The sequence below is a fragment of the Fusarium tjaetaba genome (assembly GCF_013396195.1).
Source record: "Fusarium tjaetaba strain NRRL 66243 chromosome Unknown NRRL66243_c0000417, whole genome shotgun sequence".
In the NCBI taxonomy this organism is placed as follows: domain Eukaryota; kingdom Fungi; phylum Ascomycota; class Sordariomycetes; order Hypocreales; family Nectriaceae; genus Fusarium; species Fusarium tjaetaba.
The window spans coordinates 1-19391 of record NW_023501613.1 but is presented as its reverse complement, the minus strand read 5'-3'; the positions used below and the strand labels follow the sequence as shown (position 1 = coordinate 19391).

At 49.0% G+C, this 19391-nt stretch overlaps 6 protein-coding genes across 6 annotated transcripts; 4 read left to right on the top strand and 2 right to left on the bottom strand.

Moving 5' to 3' along the window:
* Positions 1-276: 276 nt before the first annotated feature.
* Positions 277-568, bottom strand: FTJAE_13420 (uncharacterized protein; the record flags this gene model as incomplete). Its single annotated transcript, XM_037346563.1, has 2 exons — positions 277-490; positions 546-568. 2 exons carry the CDS (start codon positions 566-568, stop codon positions 277-279), a joined length of 237 nt encoding a protein of 78 aa, XP_037199554.1.
* A 6242-nt stretch (positions 569-6810) lies between these two features.
* Positions 6811-8760, top strand: FTJAE_13419 (membrane ycf1; the record flags this gene model as incomplete). The annotated part of the gene is made up of 1 exon (XM_037346561.1): positions 6811-8760. The coding sequence occupies one exon, from the start codon at positions 6811-6813 to the stop codon at positions 8758-8760; it is 1950 nt and encodes a 649-aa protein (XP_037199553.1).
* Positions 8761-11118: 2358 nt separating this feature from the next.
* FTJAE_13418 (ankyrin repeat domain protein) lies at positions 11119-13349 on the top strand (the record flags this gene model as incomplete). The annotated part of the gene is made up of 2 exons (XM_037346560.1): positions 11119-11330; positions 11381-13349. The coding sequence occupies 2 exons, from the start codon at positions 11119-11121 to the stop codon at positions 13347-13349; spliced, it is 2181 nt and encodes a 726-aa protein (XP_037199552.1).
* An 853-nt stretch (positions 13350-14202) lies between these two features.
* On the top strand, positions 14203-15334 carry FTJAE_13417 (oxidoreductase; the record flags this gene model as incomplete). Its single annotated transcript, XM_037346559.1, has 4 exons — positions 14203-14739; positions 14785-14980; positions 15028-15141; positions 15192-15334. 4 exons carry the CDS (start codon positions 14203-14205, stop codon positions 15332-15334), a joined length of 990 nt encoding a protein of 329 aa, XP_037199551.1.
* Positions 15335-16453: 1119 nt separating this feature from the next.
* Positions 16454-17851, top strand: FTJAE_13416 (uncharacterized protein; the record flags this gene model as incomplete). The annotated part of the gene is made up of 1 exon (XM_037346558.1): positions 16454-17851. The coding sequence occupies one exon, from the start codon at positions 16454-16456 to the stop codon at positions 17849-17851; it is 1398 nt and encodes a 465-aa protein (XP_037199550.1).
* A 292-nt stretch (positions 17852-18143) lies between these two features.
* FTJAE_13415 (uncharacterized protein) lies at positions 18144-19274 on the bottom strand (the record flags this gene model as incomplete). The annotated part of the gene is made up of 1 exon (XM_037346557.1): positions 18144-19274. One exon carries the CDS (start codon positions 19272-19274, stop codon positions 18144-18146), a length of 1131 nt encoding a protein of 376 aa, XP_037199549.1.
* Between the last annotated feature and the right edge of the window lie 117 nt (positions 19275-19391).

Here is a 19391-nt window from a genome sequence, read left to right as displayed (position 1 = left end):
TTGGGGACTACCATCAGACACTATTCTTGATCAAACCATATGAGAATGAGAAACATGATGAGGAGAATTTGGAATGTCAATATCCATGTGGTGAGTAAAGCAAAATTTGATTGAGTAAAAAGGTATTCTATCAGAGTTGAACTGCCGATTCTGTTATACAAAGCCCAAAGGAAACGACTTGAAAGCTCCAATTCTATCCCCAACGCCACGCTAAAAGTTCACAGCCACAACCCTCCCGATCCTATCTTACAGCATAGCATATACCCATTGAGATGCTCATTTCGTTCGATTGTAATCTCTCTCAAATGCCATAACCTTGTTCATGCCATCCCATGCACCGTGACCAGTTTTTTGGCCTGTGGCGTAGAATCGCTCTGTGGGGTCTGTAGTGTTGGCCCAACTGTTAAGCTGAGTGCTGGTGGAAGTGGCCTGGCCGCCCGTGTAAGTCGAGCCACCAGAGTTGCTGCTGTAGGTCGGGTAGTTGGAGGATCTGAGAAATGACTGTGAGTGGATCATAATTGACATGTTAGTTATCAATAACTTACTGATTGGCAGTGGAAGACGGCATGTTGGTTTGGTCTGTTGGTTCACAAGTATAGTATACTGATTGGTTGATTGTATGGTTGCTCTAAGCTCAAGTTGCAGCGATAGGTTCAAAGGTAACAAGACAGTCAATGTATTGATGATGATATCAAAATCTCTACTCTAGGAAGGAAAACCCTTTCTATTTAAATCAAAATCAATCAAGCAACCCTTCAATCGCAAACACGCAGAAAGGGGACTTTGAGCAGCCTCAAACTGGAAAAACATCTCCCTCAACTCCAGCATCCGCGATCCCCCAAAGAAAAAAACGGCCCCCATAAGCCACGGTCGCGCAGAAGCGTAGAGGCAACAAAGTCAACCGCCAGGCCATCAACACCACCGTGAATGCTTCAATTGGACGGTGGCGAAAAAAAGCAAACTGAAACGGAGACTGCGCCGCGGGACAGTTCAGTTCAGAAAAAAGTTGAATAACTCAATGTTTGGCGGAAAAGGGACCCGTCTCATACACCCGCAATTGCGCAGAACTCAAATCGTTGGAAACCTCACGGTGACATCAGCCACAGAGGGAACCAAGATAGTGGCTCATCCCAGCCGGCCGGCCCCCAAAAGATAAGGCAACAGTTGATGGGTGAGAAGTACTTTGGTGAATGTTTTGGCACTCATTTGCGGCAACTTGCAGATAGTATGTTACATTGTCTTCACGGGAGGTAGAAGTCACTGAGTTGAGCGCTTTTCAGCATATCCTCACTGATGGTCAATTGAGCGGGATGAACAGTTGCTGCGCCACAGTTTCAATCCAGCACGGTTATCATCAGCGTAAGGTCAGAGTGTCCAATTAATTCAGTTGGCTTCCAGTTCCCTGTGCTCTTATCTTATTGGAGGCCTTCTCAGACATTCTACTGCACGTTTCAGGGCGGAATAGGTTCAAAACATATGGGCTATGAGGGAGGCAATTATCACGATGCTGACAAGTTCATAACGGCCGTCATGAAGCTCAATGCATCCCTGGAAATCACGATTATATTCTGTCGGTCATTTGCCACCCTCTCAAGATTGCATTTGCGAACTCGCAATTTTGACGAAAGATCATATCTGGAGAATGACTACACAAGGGGAACGACTAGGCTGACTTTACATGCTTCTTCAATGGTATCTTTGGGAGGGAACCGATATCTGACTCATGAGATGATTTTTCAGTCCATCCGTGACGCCAGCGCTCTTTGAGATCTACATCAGTTTGACAGAGATCAATTCCAGGCGTGGTGGTCGAAGCGCAGCATTGACATGTCCTTGGCGCATCGTAGGGCTAGCCTTGTGATGCTGCCAGCGTTTCACCATTCATCACAATTATGGAAAACCCGTAGGCACAGACTGACTACTTGACCATATTTAGACGTAGTTCAAATATCAAAGTATGATGTTTCTATAATGATGAATGTCTAACACTGTCATTGTTGTCCATTCGAGGTCACAAAAACAGTTTGCTTATTTGCACCGGGTATTTCACTACCCTACACCTGAAGCACGCAGAGGGAGCATTCCGTGACCTCACAAATGATCTCTAGACCATGATCAATACTCAATCTATGCTGACGGGTCTCATTCAATTGTAGTCCATAGCATGGTATGTGAGAGGTGATATGGCCTAGTTTGTGTCTAAGTTATGGCCTTGTGCTTTCACGTCGAAGATTAGATGCGAGCAATTTGAAGCCGAGATGGTTTTTTGACTGCGAGGCTTAGATGCACCATCTCGCTCTACGATCTCATTTACCTGAGTTAATTTTAGATAATGAGAAAATAACAAACCTGATAAGACTTCAGAATCCCAAGATCCTTCTCGAAGCCGTTATGGAATATGGAGCCAATGCAGAGCCCCATTGTCCCACCGTTGAAGGCCCAAACCTTGAGCTTCATCAACATTCCAGTGCATCGGCAATCGAAAGTTTACATTCCAACGGTCCACAGCCCTATTTGCAACTACCGAGACTTTATCTGAGATATATTCGGCATGCATGTAGATAGATTTGTGAGCTGCTGACCACTCTCCTGTTATATTTTCTCATCCACTGTCCATCATTCACGCACATTGCCTTCACCACTGAGGTCGCGGCTCAAGCTTGGCATACTGGTGAGGGCGCAATTCCATCCGAAATCGAGGCAATGGGGCTCTGGATGCAATCGGTCAGATCATGTAGCCAAGTCTAGCATGGATGGCCCGAGGAGAATGAGATTTTCGATCATGGTCGAACGAAAAGGACACGGTCAACGGGCCACTCGAGAAGCGATCATTGCGCAGATGCGAGCTACTCGCCCGTGTTTGAGGCGAATTGAGGAATGGTACCTATGGTTATCCAGGTCAGATTACTGGTAGAGACCAACTTTCTATGAAAAAAATGCATCGATCGAGAGCCAAGGCTAGCACTATCAATCGAGGTCAGCATTGTGTTGAGATAACCTTTCTGTTGCCCCAGAGTCTGGAAAGTCTATCGGTTGAGGATGATCAGCGCATAACATTAATATGAGTCACAAAGGACAACAGATGGAGGGTCCAAAGGTATAGCATACGTTGACAAGGTGACGAACATCAACAACAATGAGGGCAACTCAAAACAACAACACTGCTGGGACTGATAGCTTCTTTAACTGACAGTTCACCACGTACCACCGCCAGCACAGCTTGACAGCACCACACCATCATCACACTCGCATTGAACAAAAACAGCAAACTCAGGAGCCTCATTTCCACAATCCCAAGACTAGCTTTGCAAGCGCAACGCAAAAGCCCAGAATAGACGTGAGCTTGGCCAAGACCAGCTATTCGCAAAACTATCAATTCCAAGTTTCGATAGCTCGACGCTTCGACCATACTATGTAGAAACCCCTGCGTTCAGCTTGGCCTCGACCTCCCCTCCCCTATCTGGGGCAGATCATCGGGACGAGCAGAGCTTCCTTCTTGGCCCCAGTTGTGGCAAAAGCGTCCAAGGCGTCGGAGCGTGCGAAAGCGAGAGTGAAGATGGAAATGACATTTAGAATTTTAGACTAATAGATGACATTGCTTTTTGGCTATACGACGGGGCCTGAGCACGGGTTGCCAAGGCATAATGGGCTGATGGGAAAACTCAGTGTCTCCGTGCATCACTCATCAGTCATCACTATGGAGATAGTATGCGCTGAACTGTAATGGATTGGGCCAAGACGTGTACGAATGCCTGTGTGCTTCTGCATCGGTAACATGCTCCCATGACGAAAGGATTCCCCTATTGCATGGTGCAGGCCAACACGACAGCAACGGCCAACGAAGAGCTCACTAAGAAGGGAAAAAGCAGACTCAGGCGCTGTTTGAGAGTGACAGGCCTGCATGGAACTATCACCGTTGGCGTGGTGCGCTAACACAAATCGTCTCCGGTGACAGGGGCAGCATTGGTAAAGCAGAACGAGAAAGTGGACTACGATTTATATGGGGGGAAAAAGAGGAAATAGGTACGATTTGAGGTTATTTCGCACTGGAATGCGGCTTCAACCGACAGAACGTGTCGTTTTGTATCGTCTTGTCTCACAGCGGGATATGACTCTCCACTCCCGCAGCCGCTGAGCACTTTGAGGCTTGAAGTTGGTTGAATCAACTTCAGTTGAGGAGAGCGACAAGACGAGGATATTAATTGGTCCCTGGGGCTATCGCGTGGGAGTGAGCAAGGATTCCTCAGATCGTGTTTGAACCCTTACGATTTTTGTGCGACAAAATGTCACCTCGTAGGTCATGTCCCTTGCATTATCGCGATTTATCCAATTATCACCGGCAAGGTATTATTTTATGAACAGGGAAGACCACAACTCAGGTGGCAGGGGTGAATGGACCAATGAGATGAATTGGATTGTTGGAGAATTTGCCAAATCGACCTCGGCGCATGGATCCGATTAGAAGCAAGCACTGACTGTTTATTCATGCCAAAAAGTTTCAGTCGAATTGAATGACAGGACGATGGCGAAACTTGACACTTTCACAAAGGGTCCTATCAATCATGGATCATTGCGTATCGTCAACGAGGCTTCCCCAGTATAATATCAGTGCCACCGTAAATAAGACGATTATAACTACTACCACTACCGGTGGCACGACAGCCACCGTCAGGAACGCTTTCACATCGTCTCATCCTTTTACCCCTAAAAAAAGAAACGATTCATTTATGCAGATGCATAAAACACACCCTCTCGCATGCACGCAATTGCTTTGCGATGGCTTGGGAACCAAGTGGGCGAGTCACGGACGCCAATTGGGCTCTAGAAGACGCCACAGCGCGAATGATGCAAATTGCAGTGCGCACCGCTCTCGTAGCGCTTCTTTCAAAGTGCCCCTAAGCCACCAAACAAACCGGATCTTTCGATGCCCGTTTTTTTCGTGGCAGTTGGGTTCATCCTTCTTTAATCTCCCCCTTGGGTTAATGCAAGCCTTGACAAACCGTCTATGACGCTTGGTTGTGTTTCCTTTCCTTTGTGAGTGCCATCCACACACTCTGGAGATTGCGGACGCTAAAATCTGCATGCTGTCAGGTACCCGAACTTTCAGTGTTGATCGTGCGATGGTCATTGGTAGGGATCAACAGACACACAAAATGGACGCTTTTGGATTCAGTGTGGTACCGAAACAGAATGTGAAGGCTGTGCAATGCTATAAACGGCATTTGAGGGAGCCGAGTATGAAAGGACCAAAAGAGGACGAAAGAATATCCAACAGTCAAACAATATTGTCTTTCTTGCTCTTAAGATACTCTTCATCGAGAGTAAAGAAAGTTAACAATAGAAGACAAACCATCAGCTCTGAGTTGGTGGAGTGCAAGCAAGTCATCATGAGGGGCTTCTTTGAAGCAGATCAAGGAAACAATTCCCACTAAAACCAACGGCTTCTTCGGCTCCTTGGGGGTTATGATCCTACCATTCATAGGCTACCATCGCGATCGATGAGATTCCAGAAAAGATCTCGGTGATCATCATGACGATCACTGGAAACTCGAGATGCTAAAACTTGGAATCTGTGGTTCTTCGGTCGTTATCGCTCCGTAGGGTAACGTATTGTCTGTCACTGCCTCTCACTAACAAAACCGATACGCGTTGCTTAATTTCCCATTCTCCATACTGCTCCGGAAAAGACGATAGAGTGAACACTCGACACTAAAAATAACAAACCTTCTTTGATGTTAGATCCAATGGCGGACAAAGGCTAGCAGAGGAACAATACAAACTGCCGATGACTAACAACATGCGATTACAGTTGCATGGAGTTATACAGGAAATGAAGGACAATACCCCTATCCGTATCAGCAACTAGAAAGCATGGAATAGACAGCCTCAGCTGCTGGGATACTCCAGAAGGTTATTCGTATCAATCAAGGTTATCGCAAACTATTTGATCCAATCTTCAGCTGAAATAACGACGTGTAATAGCGTCAGCCGCCCAAGAAGCCGGACTCTTTGGTGCGACATCCGACGAGAAACTATTGCTCAGCGACTCATCTCTAGAGCTTTAGGCCTTGCAAGGTTGAATGTTTGTAAACGAAGTCCATGTGCGTTAATCCCAGCATCGTATCGCTCCACCGCAGCTCTCGGCGACTGCCTCTTAGCGACCCCCGCTAACAACGCCCAAAGCGGTTAGTTTAGCCACGATTTAGTCAGGGGTCAGGGGACAACCCCTGTGGAGACCCGACTCAGCGCACCATTACCCAAGCGGCTAACGACCTTCATCGTTCTTTGACCCGCACGCACTTTGTTCGACTGTTGCTTTTCCAACAGGCGCCTTTCACGGCCAAGGCCGGGCTGACGGCACAAGAGCCCGTTACTTACAGCACTGCACTGGGCAGGGCTCTCGTTCTGGATTAGTTCCATCTGCTCATCTCTCACATGGGTGTGAAGCCCTGCTCAATAGCGCCCTAAACTAACGCGAAGCTCAGGCACACTATCAGAATCTGGGTATGGGTCACCCACCCACGCCCAACGGCGGCCCACGCCCGCGAGAGGATGAGAAGAGAATGAGTGAGAGAGAGGACGAGATGTGGGAGAGGCAGGGTAGGGGATGAATGGATGGACGGACCAGGCTCACTCGGTCGTTTCTTGCATATAAACACCATCCTCCGACCTACATGGGCATTCTTTTCCTTCCCACTCCTCTTCTTGTCACTCTTTCTTATATCAGTCTTCGCGGAATATAAGTAACTCTTCAGAGTTCTACCGCAGTCCATTCGTTCATTACTGAATCTGTACATTCTTTCCAACATAATGAAGAGCGCTGTCTTTATGGCCATGGCCTTTGGCCTGGCTTCTGCCAACATTTTCGAGAACCCTCCTGTCACAGAGGAGTGCGAGTGTGATCCCGATGACCTTTGCTACCAGGCTGTCATCGCTCCCGGTGCCACTTACTGCCAGGAGCTCACCACATGCGATCGTCCCAACGATTGCGCCGACCGACAAGCTCTTGTGGATGCTTGCGCCTGTGCCGCTGCTACCACCACCACTGCTGTTGCCGTCTCTACCACCGAGACTGCTAGCACCGAGGCTGGTACTGCCACCACCGCTACCACTGAGGCCGAGACTGCCACTACTGGCACCACTGAGGTTGACACTGCTACAACCGAGACCGGCACCACCAAGGTTGATACCGCTACCTCTGAGACCGAGACTGCTACCGGTGTCACCACCGAGGCTGCCTCCACCACCACTGCCCCTGCTGAGACCACCACTACTGAGGAGGAGGACTGCGACTCTACCACCGAGGAGCTCTCCACTGGCACTGAGACTGCTACTGCCCCTACCGGTACTGAGACCAAGACCGAGACCGCTCCCACTGGTACCGAGACCAAGACTGAGACTGCTCCTACTGGTACCGAGACCAAGACCGAGACTGCCCCTACCGGTACCGAGACCAAGACCGAGACTGCCCCTACCGGTACCGAGACCAAGACTGAGACTGCCCCTACCGGTACCGAGACCAAGACCGAGACTGCCCCTACCGGTACCGAGACCAAGACCGAGACTGCCCCTACCGGTACCGAGACCAAGACTGAGACTGCTCCTACCGGCACCAAGACCGAGACCGCTCCTACCGGTACTGAGACTGCTCCTGTCAACACCAAGACTAAGACTGAGACCGCTCCTACTGGCACTGAGACCAAGACTGCTGGTGTTTCCACCACTGAGGGATCCCACGGCACCCAGACCACCGAGGCTACCGTCCCTTACACCACCAAGACTGTCTACACCACTGCTGTCCACACCTACTCCAAGTGCCCTGACTACGTCAAGGACTGCCCTTACGGAACTCACGGTCCTTACACCGTCACTGAGACCGTTGCTGTTTCCACCACTGTCTGCCCCGTGACTGAGGGACACCCCAAGCCTACTGGTTACACCACCAAGACCGTCTACTCTACTGAGGTCTACACCATCTCCAAGTGCGCTTCTACCGTCAAGGACTGCCCCTACGGATCCGTCACTACCAAGAGCTACCCCGTCTCTACCACCGTTTGCCCTGTCACTGAGGAGCACTCCAAGCCTACCGGCTACGCTCCTCCTGAGTACACCACCAAGACTGTCTACTCCACCAAGGTCTACACTGTCACCAAGTGCGGCCCTGAGGTCAAGGACTGCCCTTACGGTTCCGTCACCACTGAGACTGTCCCTGTCTCTACCACCGTCTGCCCTGTCACTGAGGAGCACACCAAGCCCACTGGCTATGCTCCTCCTCCTCACAGCACTCTCTACACCACCAAGACCGCCTACCTCACCAAGGTCTACACCGTTACCAAGTGCGGTCCTGAGGTCCCCAACTGCCCTTACGGCTCTGTCACCACCGAGACCGTCCAGCAGACCACTGTCTACGCCACCGGTACCAAGGAGATTCCTTCTTACCCTACCGTTGTCGTTCCCAAGCCTGAGCAGCCCGAGCACTCCGCTCCTGCTAAGCCTGAGTACCCTGCTCCTAAGCCCGAGTACTCTGCTCCCGCCAAGCCCGAGTACTCTGCTCCCTCCAAGCCTGAGCACTCTGCTTACCCTGCTCCTCCTGCTGAGACCGAGACCCACGTGGCTCCCGCTCCCAGCCAGCCTTCTGCCACTCTCCCCTACCACGCGCCCACTGGCACTGCCCCCGCTGTCGAGGTCACTGCCGGTGCTTCTCGCTTCGGTGTCGAGATGGCCGTCGCTGCCGCCGGTATCTTTGCCGTTCTTCTGTAAATGCATCATGGAACATAAAACTTTCCCTTTGCTGTTTATTTATTACAAACATAATAAGCTTCACTATGTACATAGTATGATTTAGACGATCTTGGCTCGGCCAAGTAGTGGTAGAAAGAATGGTTACGATTTTTGGATAATATTGTGTAATTTTGTTGTTGAAGATACCACCACATCATCAATTATAGACATGCCTTAATACGTCTTTGCTCCTTGTGATTCTCCAATGTCTTCTTATTCAAGCTTGAGCAACTGACTGGACTGACTGCTTCAAACCCAAGTCCTTACCCCAAGCTCAACGGTCCGGCCGTTTATCACGTGAACTCACTTAATCCTTTGTCGTCACTAGTGTCTCCATGTGATACCAGTTTTGTAAACTCTATCTCCTTCGATTCATCATGTGGAACAGCGCTAGAACAAAGAGGAGGGGGTGAGCAAAACAAATTAGGGGACCGTTTCAACCGGATCGTTGGTAACAGAAACAGGGCGGGATTTTTCCCGAAAGTCAAAAAGTCTTGTGGCCGTTGAGGAGAAAAAAGGGGAGACATGTCTCTGCTCTGGAATGCGGGAAGCAGATAGTGGCGTGTGGAAGGATTCTAGAAAATAGGTGTTTTCTGAATGGAAAAGTGGCTTTTAGTTGCGGTGTGAGATAATTCCGGCGAGGATGGTAAAGAGTGAAAACGATAAAGGATGAATGATAATGGGTTGAGAAAGAGTCAGACTGCTAGAGGATTGTCTTGGAGTTGTCAAGTTTCTCAAAGGCATAGACTAGACTTTGAAGGGGTGTGAGAAAGATTCGGAGGTCTAAGAATAGCCGTGATTGGCTATTCAGAACGAAACAAAGGGAAGCAAACAACTCCTTGAAAGAGGTCCATGAGTCGTCTGAGAATGTCTCATCACTCGATTCTCCCTTTGTCCCGTTATACCCGCAAGACTTCGAACGATGACATAGGACCTACGTATGAGCTATCACAAGCTAGGCGTGGTGTCGTCGATGGCTTCAAGGTTTCAACAGTCAACCATGAAAGAAACGGTGTCGTGGCTGCAGACAACCAACCTTTTTACGACTAGAGTTGATAAATGGCAGTCATCTTTACGGCGGGGTAGAAATGTCTCTTTTTCGAGGTCGGATGACTTACAGAGACGTCGAGCGCGGCTGTTTCAACTAATGAGGCGGCGAATGCAAGGGCTGATGACATACATGGCGCGCTTGAAGGGAGACGTAGGTTTCAGCGAAGGGATGCCAAGGCGAACCGCTTTCTATAACTGAATACTTCCAGATAAATTGATAAACTCTGTTAAACAGAAGTCATTCGATAATGAGATGTATGAAGCATACAATCTGTCCCATGTCTAAAATATCCGTTCCGTTAATCCAACCCTAGCCGTTCAGTTGGTTCTTCAGTCTCGGCAATTCCATCATCGTCAGTCTTGATTCATGAGTTCCTCTTCTCTTTAAGCATATTGACATCATTCCTCTCCGCTATTGAGAAAAGAAGAGAGGCATCATACTGAAATATTGCATAGAAGTTGGTGGTGATGCCGAAAAGCCTCGTTGGTGTGGCGCAAGGCTTTTTGTGCCTGGAGCCACAGTAAGCACAGCCGTGATCTGCGCCTCTGCATGTGTTCCACTGATGCCAGGGCAGCGACCTAGGTTCCCTCTGACTCGACTGGTTCGGCTCTGGTTCTGTGATGGAGAATTGAGTATTTCATCATTTAATTGATCAAATGATTAAGAGCTTTGACGTAACTGTACTCAGGTTCAGACTATGGAATTGCTCCATTTTGGAAGTCATTGGTGGGAACTGTAACATGGAGCCCTGTAGCACTATCAAATCGCCTGTATTATAGCTGTCTACGGGAATGGCCTCAGCGTCTTAGTTGCAGATTGCCTTAGATTATCTCCCTCGTCTATCTCCAGATCACAGACGTCAATGCATCGGGAGCACGGCACTCAGACCTCCTACGGCCTTTTACCCTCTAGCTATCCATTTACAGCACACTCTGTCTCACCCAAACATCCATTTGTAGCACTCGCAACCTCTTTCCGAACAGGCCTCCTGCGAGCGCTGAGGCGCAGCACCTCTCCCTCCCATTCCACAGTTCCGTCTGCTGCAGGTTATTTGTGGCCCGCCGGCCTGTTCTGGCGGCCATCTTTTTTCTCGTCTTCACCACTGCCCTCTAACTTAGCGACCTATGACCTGGCCTAAGAGGGAGCTGACTTATAAACTTGCAATTCCCGTATCAACCATCAGCATCATGACAGCCTCGTGAAATATAGCTAAAAGCAGCATCGGAATCGCCTCTGATTGCCTTTTCCCCACTTTGTTGTTGAATTGTGAATCAAAGCTCAGCGCAATGAACAATAACGTTGCTTCGCCGTTTAACCTTCAAGTTCCGATATCATCTGCTTCGCCTAGCGGATCTAACAATACCACAACTGGAAGACCGCCACTATGGACCCCTTCTTCGCGACGAAAAGTCTCACGGCTTTATCTTTATACTACGCTTCCTCTTGAGAAGATTATGGCGGTCGTTCATGCTAAATCTCCCGATACTCCTGCGCCTGGGTATGTGTTTCTTGATGTTGCGCTGTAGATATACACTAACAGTTGTATAGTAAAGATTCGGCCCACAAGACACTCAATGCGATGCTCAACAAACAGCCACGATGGCTTCACCCCAAGACCGAAGATGACATGGTTCGCCGATTAGAAGAGCTGGCTCTTTCTCCTACACGCACCAGCTCAACCCATAATTCCGTCGCATCTCCAACTCAAGCTTCTGGACCTATTCCAGCTCTCAACGCTATCCCAACACCACATCTTGTTAGAGATCCCGGTACTAGAGTGTCGCTCGAAGTTCCGCCATTTAACCAATATCCACAGCAGTTTGTCGCAAATAACGGAACGGCTGCTCAAAGGCAGATCCAACAAAATCAGGAGGACAACAGTACTTTTCGAAACTTCTTACAGCGGCCTACATTCATGACTACATCGACGGACTGCACTACTGGAAGTTTACGACAAATTCTCAATGATTATTCACATCCGTATGTCAAGACAGTAAAGCGCCTTATAAAACGGTATACAGCGCCTCTCAACCGTCGAGGAACCAGTCTATCTCCCATCTCAGATGAAGAGCCGAATGTGGCATCATGGCTCAACGATCGTGACGCACCGGTTCACTTGCCCATGGGACCTTACTATCTTCCCGGAAACTTCCTCTGTATCGAAGAACTTGCACGATATACATGTTTTCCGCAAGATGAGATTCATCAGAAATTAGCTTGTTTCTGCCGCCCTCTCCATGAGATCGAAGAGCCAGCTTGGATCACAGCACATGGCCCTACTCAAACTGGCACCAATGCCTTATCAGCTGCTGTCCATGGTAGTTCATTCGAAGAGCGCGATCAGTTTGGACATACTGCACTTCATCTCATGGCTGCGCGATTCTTGTCGGATTACCTTTTTCAAGCGATCATCTCGGATAAGGCCAACCATGTCCTGAATGTGCAGAATACAGCGGGCCAGACACTCCTCCACGTCTTGCACACTACCTGGTTTCAACCTCAGAACCAGGAGCTGCTTAAGCAGTTGTTGGATGCACTTGCTCATAAAGGATTCGACTTCAGTGCGCGCGACTGCTATGGACGCTCATTCTCGCATATTCTCTTATTGCGGGACACACCACCTGAGCTACGAAATTATGCACTGGGACTGTGCAGTGCTACAAGCTATCAGAAGAGGGACGCTTTCAACGTAACACCTACTTACTCAGCCATCCCTGAGCCTGGATTGGGTATCAGCAGAGCGAGCACACAGGCTATGGACGTCGACCCTCCGGTACCGATGTCTCGACAAGCTAGCATTGCTGATCCTTGGCACTTTGACGATATCCACCAGGAGACACAGCTCCTCAAGTATGTCAACGATGCGGAAGCCAACCCCCGACTCGAAGACAACCAAGGTCGCAACGGGCTTCATTGCCTCGCAGCCGCCACACTCAGTGAAACCAGTATCACGCAAAAGTACTACCTCGATGAGAACGGCGCGCCGATCGACCGAAGACGCAGAAGGGACAAGACTGTTAAGAACTCGGACTCGTGCACCGATAGATTACAATTCCGTCTTGTTCTTCTCCAGAACCTCCTCGACGCAGGCGTCGATCCAAACCACTACGACATCCACGGCAACACACCCCTAATGGCCTTCGTCGCTCAACTCCCCGAAGACGACGACTACAAGATCGGCCCCGATATCATTCGAGAACTCATCGATTCCGGCGCACACGTCAACGCTCGAAACCGATCAGGCGAAACAGCACTGCACATAGCTGTTCGTTGCGGTCACAAACTCGCTGTCAAACAACTTGTCGAGAGCGGCGCATGTGTTCATGTTCGCGATGCAGCGGGGAGGAGTGTGCTAGAGGTCGCGGATGTCAAGATGAAGGGATTAAGAGGGCATGATGATGCAGAGTATGCGCACCTTGAGGCGTGCAGGGCGTGGTTGAGTGGGATTTCGGGAGGTGCGGTGCAAGAACCGACGGTATTGCAGGAGTGGGAGGTTGCCTTGAGTGATGAGAGTTGAGGAGGCTGATGGTGATATATCTATAGGGAGTTTGCACTTATGGGATGGCGTTGGGATAGAAGCGGATACCCTGGTGTTATATGGCAAAAGAAGGTATAGACTTGCTTTCACTGTATATATAGGGACTTAGATCTCCTCCACAGAAATCAAGAAAGAAGTAAAAGCGATAATTCTCCCAATTTCACATAAGATGTTGGTGACGGTGCGTTCTGAAGCAGTTACTCTGCCTATCATCTGAAGTGAGGGCATACGTCACGACAGTGCATCACAAACAATCGATGCACTGAGAAACCGGAGGAACTCTTCTAGAATTGAGAGAGATTCTACACCAGCAACCAAGGACTTCCTAGTATCTCCGATGCAATTAATGAAGCCTCTCGTGAACTTGATTGGCGGGTTTTGGGGTAGCTTGGATGAATCCTCCAGGCCCTTGATCCTATATACTTTCTAGTCTCAAAAGGGATCTATAAACGCTCGCTACACCTTTGCCATCATCCTGCAGTACGATGATACCCTTGCTCTAAAGTCCGAAAGCGAAGGTTGTCTTGATCAACTCGCAACCTGATTGGCCTTTCGGATATGTTGGCGAAAAAGCGTCAGCATCGGCCCCTCCTACGCCGATGGCTGACGCCAGCCGCGAGATACTGCAACATTCGGACTTCATTCTATTCGTGTGAGCTATACAATCTCGACGACATCAATTTCGGACTTTAGAAATGGGTTTTTGTATAAATATCGTGGGATATTCCCACTTGGAGAAACTTATCATCAAGATTCACAATTCAGAACAAACACTCAATAACACACTCCAAAAACACAACTTTAGCTTTCATCAGCTATCAATTCAATCATCATGTCTCCTCACTCTGCTTCAACCACCACCAACGACCTCGTCAACGAGTATGCCGACATCATCAAGGGCAAAACAATCCTCACAACAGGTGTCACACCCTACAGTCTTGGCGGAACCTTCATCCTAGAAACCGCCTCCAAATCCCCATCTCTTCTCATCCTCGCAGGCCGCAACGCCTCCAAACTCCAGGAAATGTCTGAAGCCATCACCAAGACCAACCCTTCCGTTAAGACCCGCTCTCTTGTGGTAGATCTTGGCTCTTTGGCTTCAGTGCGAAAGGCTGCTGAGGAGGTTAACAGCTGGAGTGATGTGCCTAGCATTGATGTCGTTGTCAATAATGCTGGAGTCATGGCTATTCCGTATACGAAGAGTGTGGATGGCTTTGAGATGCAGTTTGCTATTTGTCATCTTGGACATTTCCTTCTGACGAACTTGGTTATGGATAAGATTCTTGCTTCGGAGTCACCTCGTGTTGTCAACATCTCCAGCAATGGTCACAGTCTTGGTCCTATTCGCTTCGCTGATCCTCACTTCAGTGTAAGTCATCTATCCTTGCATGTTGTGCCATACTAACTTCAACAGGATGGCGAACTTTACGACCAATGGACTGCCTACGGTCAATCCAAGACTGCCAACATGCTCTTCTCTGTATCTTTGGCTCAAAAGCTGGGAAGTCGTGGTCTTCAATCTTATAGTGTTCACCCCGGCCTCATCCTGTCAACTGGTCTCGGCACACACCTAGACTTTGCCAGCATGGACGCTGATCTCGGCACTTTCAGTAAGTCAACTCTTCTCCCCTCTAATACTCTAACTAACAAATTTCAGTCAAATCTCACCGTGAACGTGGTAACTCTGAAGGATGGGAAGCTATCCCCCCTGTTCCCGTTGAAGTCGGCGCTGCGACACATGCATTTGCTGCTTTCGACCCCAACATCAAAGGTGAGGTGATATGTCCAGATGGCATTGGATAAATACTAATAACGAAATAGCAAGCAACGGCGCTTATCTCTTGGAGGCGAGGGTTGCTGATCCTTTTGTTGACACCGTCAAGGCTTGGGCGCGAGATGCTGTTGAGGCTGAGAAGTTGTGGAGGTTGAGTGAGGAGCTTGTTGGGCAGAAGTTTGGATACTAATCGCTGCAGTATGCTCTTTGGCTTGGAGACAATAAAGAAGGAGTTGAATTCAGAATTATAGATACTTAGATTGCAATAAGATTGAAGTTACTCAAGCTTAATATGCATCGTTCGCTCCTTGAGAACTGCATCATCCTCTACTTTTACTTGTGAAATGCATGTTTCCTCTTCCTTTAGAGGCCTCTTGAAAGAGGAAGATTGGAGACAAACTACTTCATCACATGAGATTGCGCAAGTGAGATGTTTGTTTTTTCGTTTATTTCGCTTACTCTTCATCCACATCGTTGAGAGTGTCTTCTTCTCAGTGGCTGTAATGGCGTGTCACAAAAAAGCCAGCCATGGATCTCATGTCGCACGTAGATTGAGATCTGACGTATGACTTTAAAAACGCCGTAACAATGATTTGCACCAATTTGAGCTGTTTACTTCATAAAATAGTAGAATGAATGACGTGATAAGCCTCAGTAAGTGAAATAACGAATTGTAGGCAATTAGATCGCATTGAGTTCTCACCTGACAGCTTGAGATGACCCGTCAAGGTGCGGTGGCATGCGTTGGTTGGCGCATCTGCCGAAGCATTGAATCATCAAGGTAAATGCGGTGAAGCGCTTTACACAAGCCAAACCACGAGACAGGAAATATCGCAGAATATGCCAAAGCGTAGTAAATGCATTTGACAATTCAAGCGATATGTAATAATAATATTTCACAAATTGTAGTCCCTCATCCATTAAAACTAGCCTAGGTAGAGCTGATAGTGCTGCATTGTGGCGCTGAGCTGCCTGTTTAGCGGCTGAACTCTGCATGCTACAGTGACCACCCTCTCCGACCCGACCTGACGGGCACTCGCAGACTGGCTGTGGCTGCCTGCTTCCCCGCCAATCCCGATTACTCACTGGCCACTGATATGAAGCTTCCGCTACTTCTCCAACGTCACTCCATCATTTTTGTTTCTGCAACACCATCGATACTCTGTATCTTCACTTTCTCTTCACTTCATCCAGCTCCGCCGATCGCTTCTGTTGCGTCGTCTTCGCTCTTTTTGATCGTCCGTCTTTCTAATCTACACCCCTCCTTCATGATCGCGAGATAACGATAAGCTCATGGCCCACGGCTATCATGAGTGCTCACGACCTTGATAATGCCCACGATGGCGTCACCGTCCAACATCCCCCGGCATCAAAGGATACAGAGCCTTCTACTGAGGACCCTCTACAATCGATAGTGACTCCCCTCAAATTCCAAATACCTGAAGATTGCCGCACCTTCTCGCCCTTTCCTCGCCTGCCGCCAGAGATACGTGCCCAGATATGGCAAGCTACCCTGGAGACTCCTGGCATGCACTTTCTCAAAATCGACACCGACTGGCACCCGTCAACAGGGCTTGGGAAGTGGTGGCTCAAAGAGCCGATGTTCCTCCACGCAACTGCTGAAGATCACGATGAGGACGTCGATTCTATGGCACTCGAGGTCAGAAGGGAAACTCGCCCTACTGCCAAGGTGTATGGTACACTGAAGCCTCTCTACCCCACTCCACAAGCCGATATCTCTTATTACACGAATCTCCATCAACAGCTCACCAAACTTTCCGTCACATGCAACGAAGCTGCTGCCGTAGCCAAGTCCCTTACAAATAGGTCTACAACTTTCCGCCTTAACACTGGCCGGATCGTTAGTCTCAACGCCCTCTCCGATGTTATCTATCTTGAATACGTCCCACCTGAGGTCTACGAAGACAGCATACGCTTCAACAAGGTTTTGAACTGCTCGGGGCTCGATCAAATTCGAAAGGTCGCGGTCAGATATTGCCACAAATGGTATGAGCAACAATCGCCCAGGCGATGTCCAAACTGCGGTCTGATCCACAGCACTCCTGATAAAGTCAGGTATCCGAAGCACTTGTACAGGTTCTTGGCCCAATATCTCCCCAATCTGGAGCAGTTCTTCTTTGTAGATTACCTCATTCTACGGAAATCCGACCTCAATGCTGCCACAGATCGCCACGGGTTCCAGAGCAACTTGAAAGGTGAGTTATGGATGACGAAAGCTCGAGACGATCCCACTGACTTTGTTCAAGCGAAAGCCGGCACATGCAGGTTCGAGGGCGGGAACAGAAGCTACTTCGAAGCGGATACGCAAGATTGGACTATCAGCTCCAGAGTTCTTCAAGTCAAATCCTGGCTACAAGAGAACTTTGTCAAATACGCCAAGTCGAGCAGCCTGAGCGCCCACAAGAACCCAGAGCAGGTCGAGTTTGGCGTGCTCGCTTGCGAATGGAATGTTGAACCACCATCAGAACCAAAGAAGGCACTGGCGACACCGATTAAGAAAGGAAGAAATAAGAGGGCCAATAGCGAGGAGCACACTTTATCAAGGACGAACCGACGAGGATCGACGCCAACGGTATCACGTCCTGTTGCCGATAGCCTCCCACTCGACGTGGCTATCAATTTCCCGTTCGTTTTCGACGCAGGTGGCAGCAACCAATTTGAATTCACCTTCTCTATGTCCCTATAATGACTTTGCATGGATTTTATTTTGCTTTTGCGAGGAGTTGAGGTTAGGAATGAGATTTGGGCTACAAGAGCCAGCACTTTGATGTTACAGGAGGACGACGACGACGAAGCACACCAGCACCAGAGTGCTCAACCATGAATTATCGCTAGAGAGATTAGATTAACTTAGAGTATAAATTTCCCCGATGAACTGTCACCTTGGATCCAAATTCTACGGCTGCGACTTGCTCCTACGCTACGAAGTTGCATCTGTGATTCCTCGTTACCTGGATTGCAGGGCCAGCAGGGAAAGCTCAGTAAATCCCCATCATGGTGAACTCGTCCAGCATATCCTTTGTTATCCTATTAATCTCCATCAACTTGCCTGGCCTCGTCGTCCACCCATCCTCCACATCTCCAAGCTCAGTATTCAGCATATCCCGATACCGCTGATTGGTCAACAGACCTGTCCAAGCGCTCTGGCTTGACCATGCACTAGGGAGTCCCATGAGCAGATTCATTTGACTCATAGTGTGGCGAAACATCTCGGAGAAGAGCACGAATTGGGTTGACGGCTCAATCAGAGGTACATCGGCAAACGACATGGGAGCGGCATCGATGAGGTCCTGGTGTGGATCTGATATTGAGTTGAGTATGATCCTGAGTACAACTTCAAGATGCTTGGTGAGTTGTACGTAGCAAGATATAATTAGAAACATTGTGGGCGAATCGAATACTGGGGGAAGCTCGGGTGTAGTGCTTCCGGACATTGGTGTCGCTTCACCCGACGGAGAAGCTATGGACTCAGGATATTTGGTGTTTGCCTCCAGGGACAGCATCATTCTGTTTGTATGTGGCTTGCGACCTTGGCAATACACAGTCCGTGTCCCGAGCTGCCGATGCAGTGTCTTGAGGACAACAAGGTACTCCTGCGCCGCCTTCAAGACCACCTGGATATTCTGATACCCGTTCTGCCTCTCCCGATCCTCACACACAAACGTACTCAACCGAAAGTCATTCTCAAGCTGCGAAACAAATTCCCATCCCCGGTGGATATCGACATTAAGTTTTGACAACTTCTCGAATACTTGCATACTAGGCACTATGATCTTTTGCTCAGCCTCAGGCGGATCAAGCTCTGATACAGAAGGCCATGCATCCATGGGAAACGGGAGACTCTCAGGCGTATACTCGCAAAACGGATCAAGATTCCAAGCCGTGTCGTCAAGTAGCGCTTGAACAAACTGCATATCCTCAGCGGGCTTGTGAAGCACCATGTCCCTCTTGGGCGGTCTGCCGACGCGTCGCTGCAGACCAGCCTGACATGTCAGGCCAAGACGGGTACAGCGGGCGCAAGAAGGTGAAGAGAGTGAGCGTGAGCAGCGCAGTTTCTGACGACGGCAACGCTCGCATGCAGAGCGGATTTGATTTGGATGCGTGTGCATTGCTTTTGTTTGTTTGGTGATGAGTTTTAAAAGAAAAAAACGGCTGATGAAGTGAGACGGATGGACGGAGACGGGGATCGGAGGGTTAATGTGGGGCGATCGGAGGCTTTTGGGGAG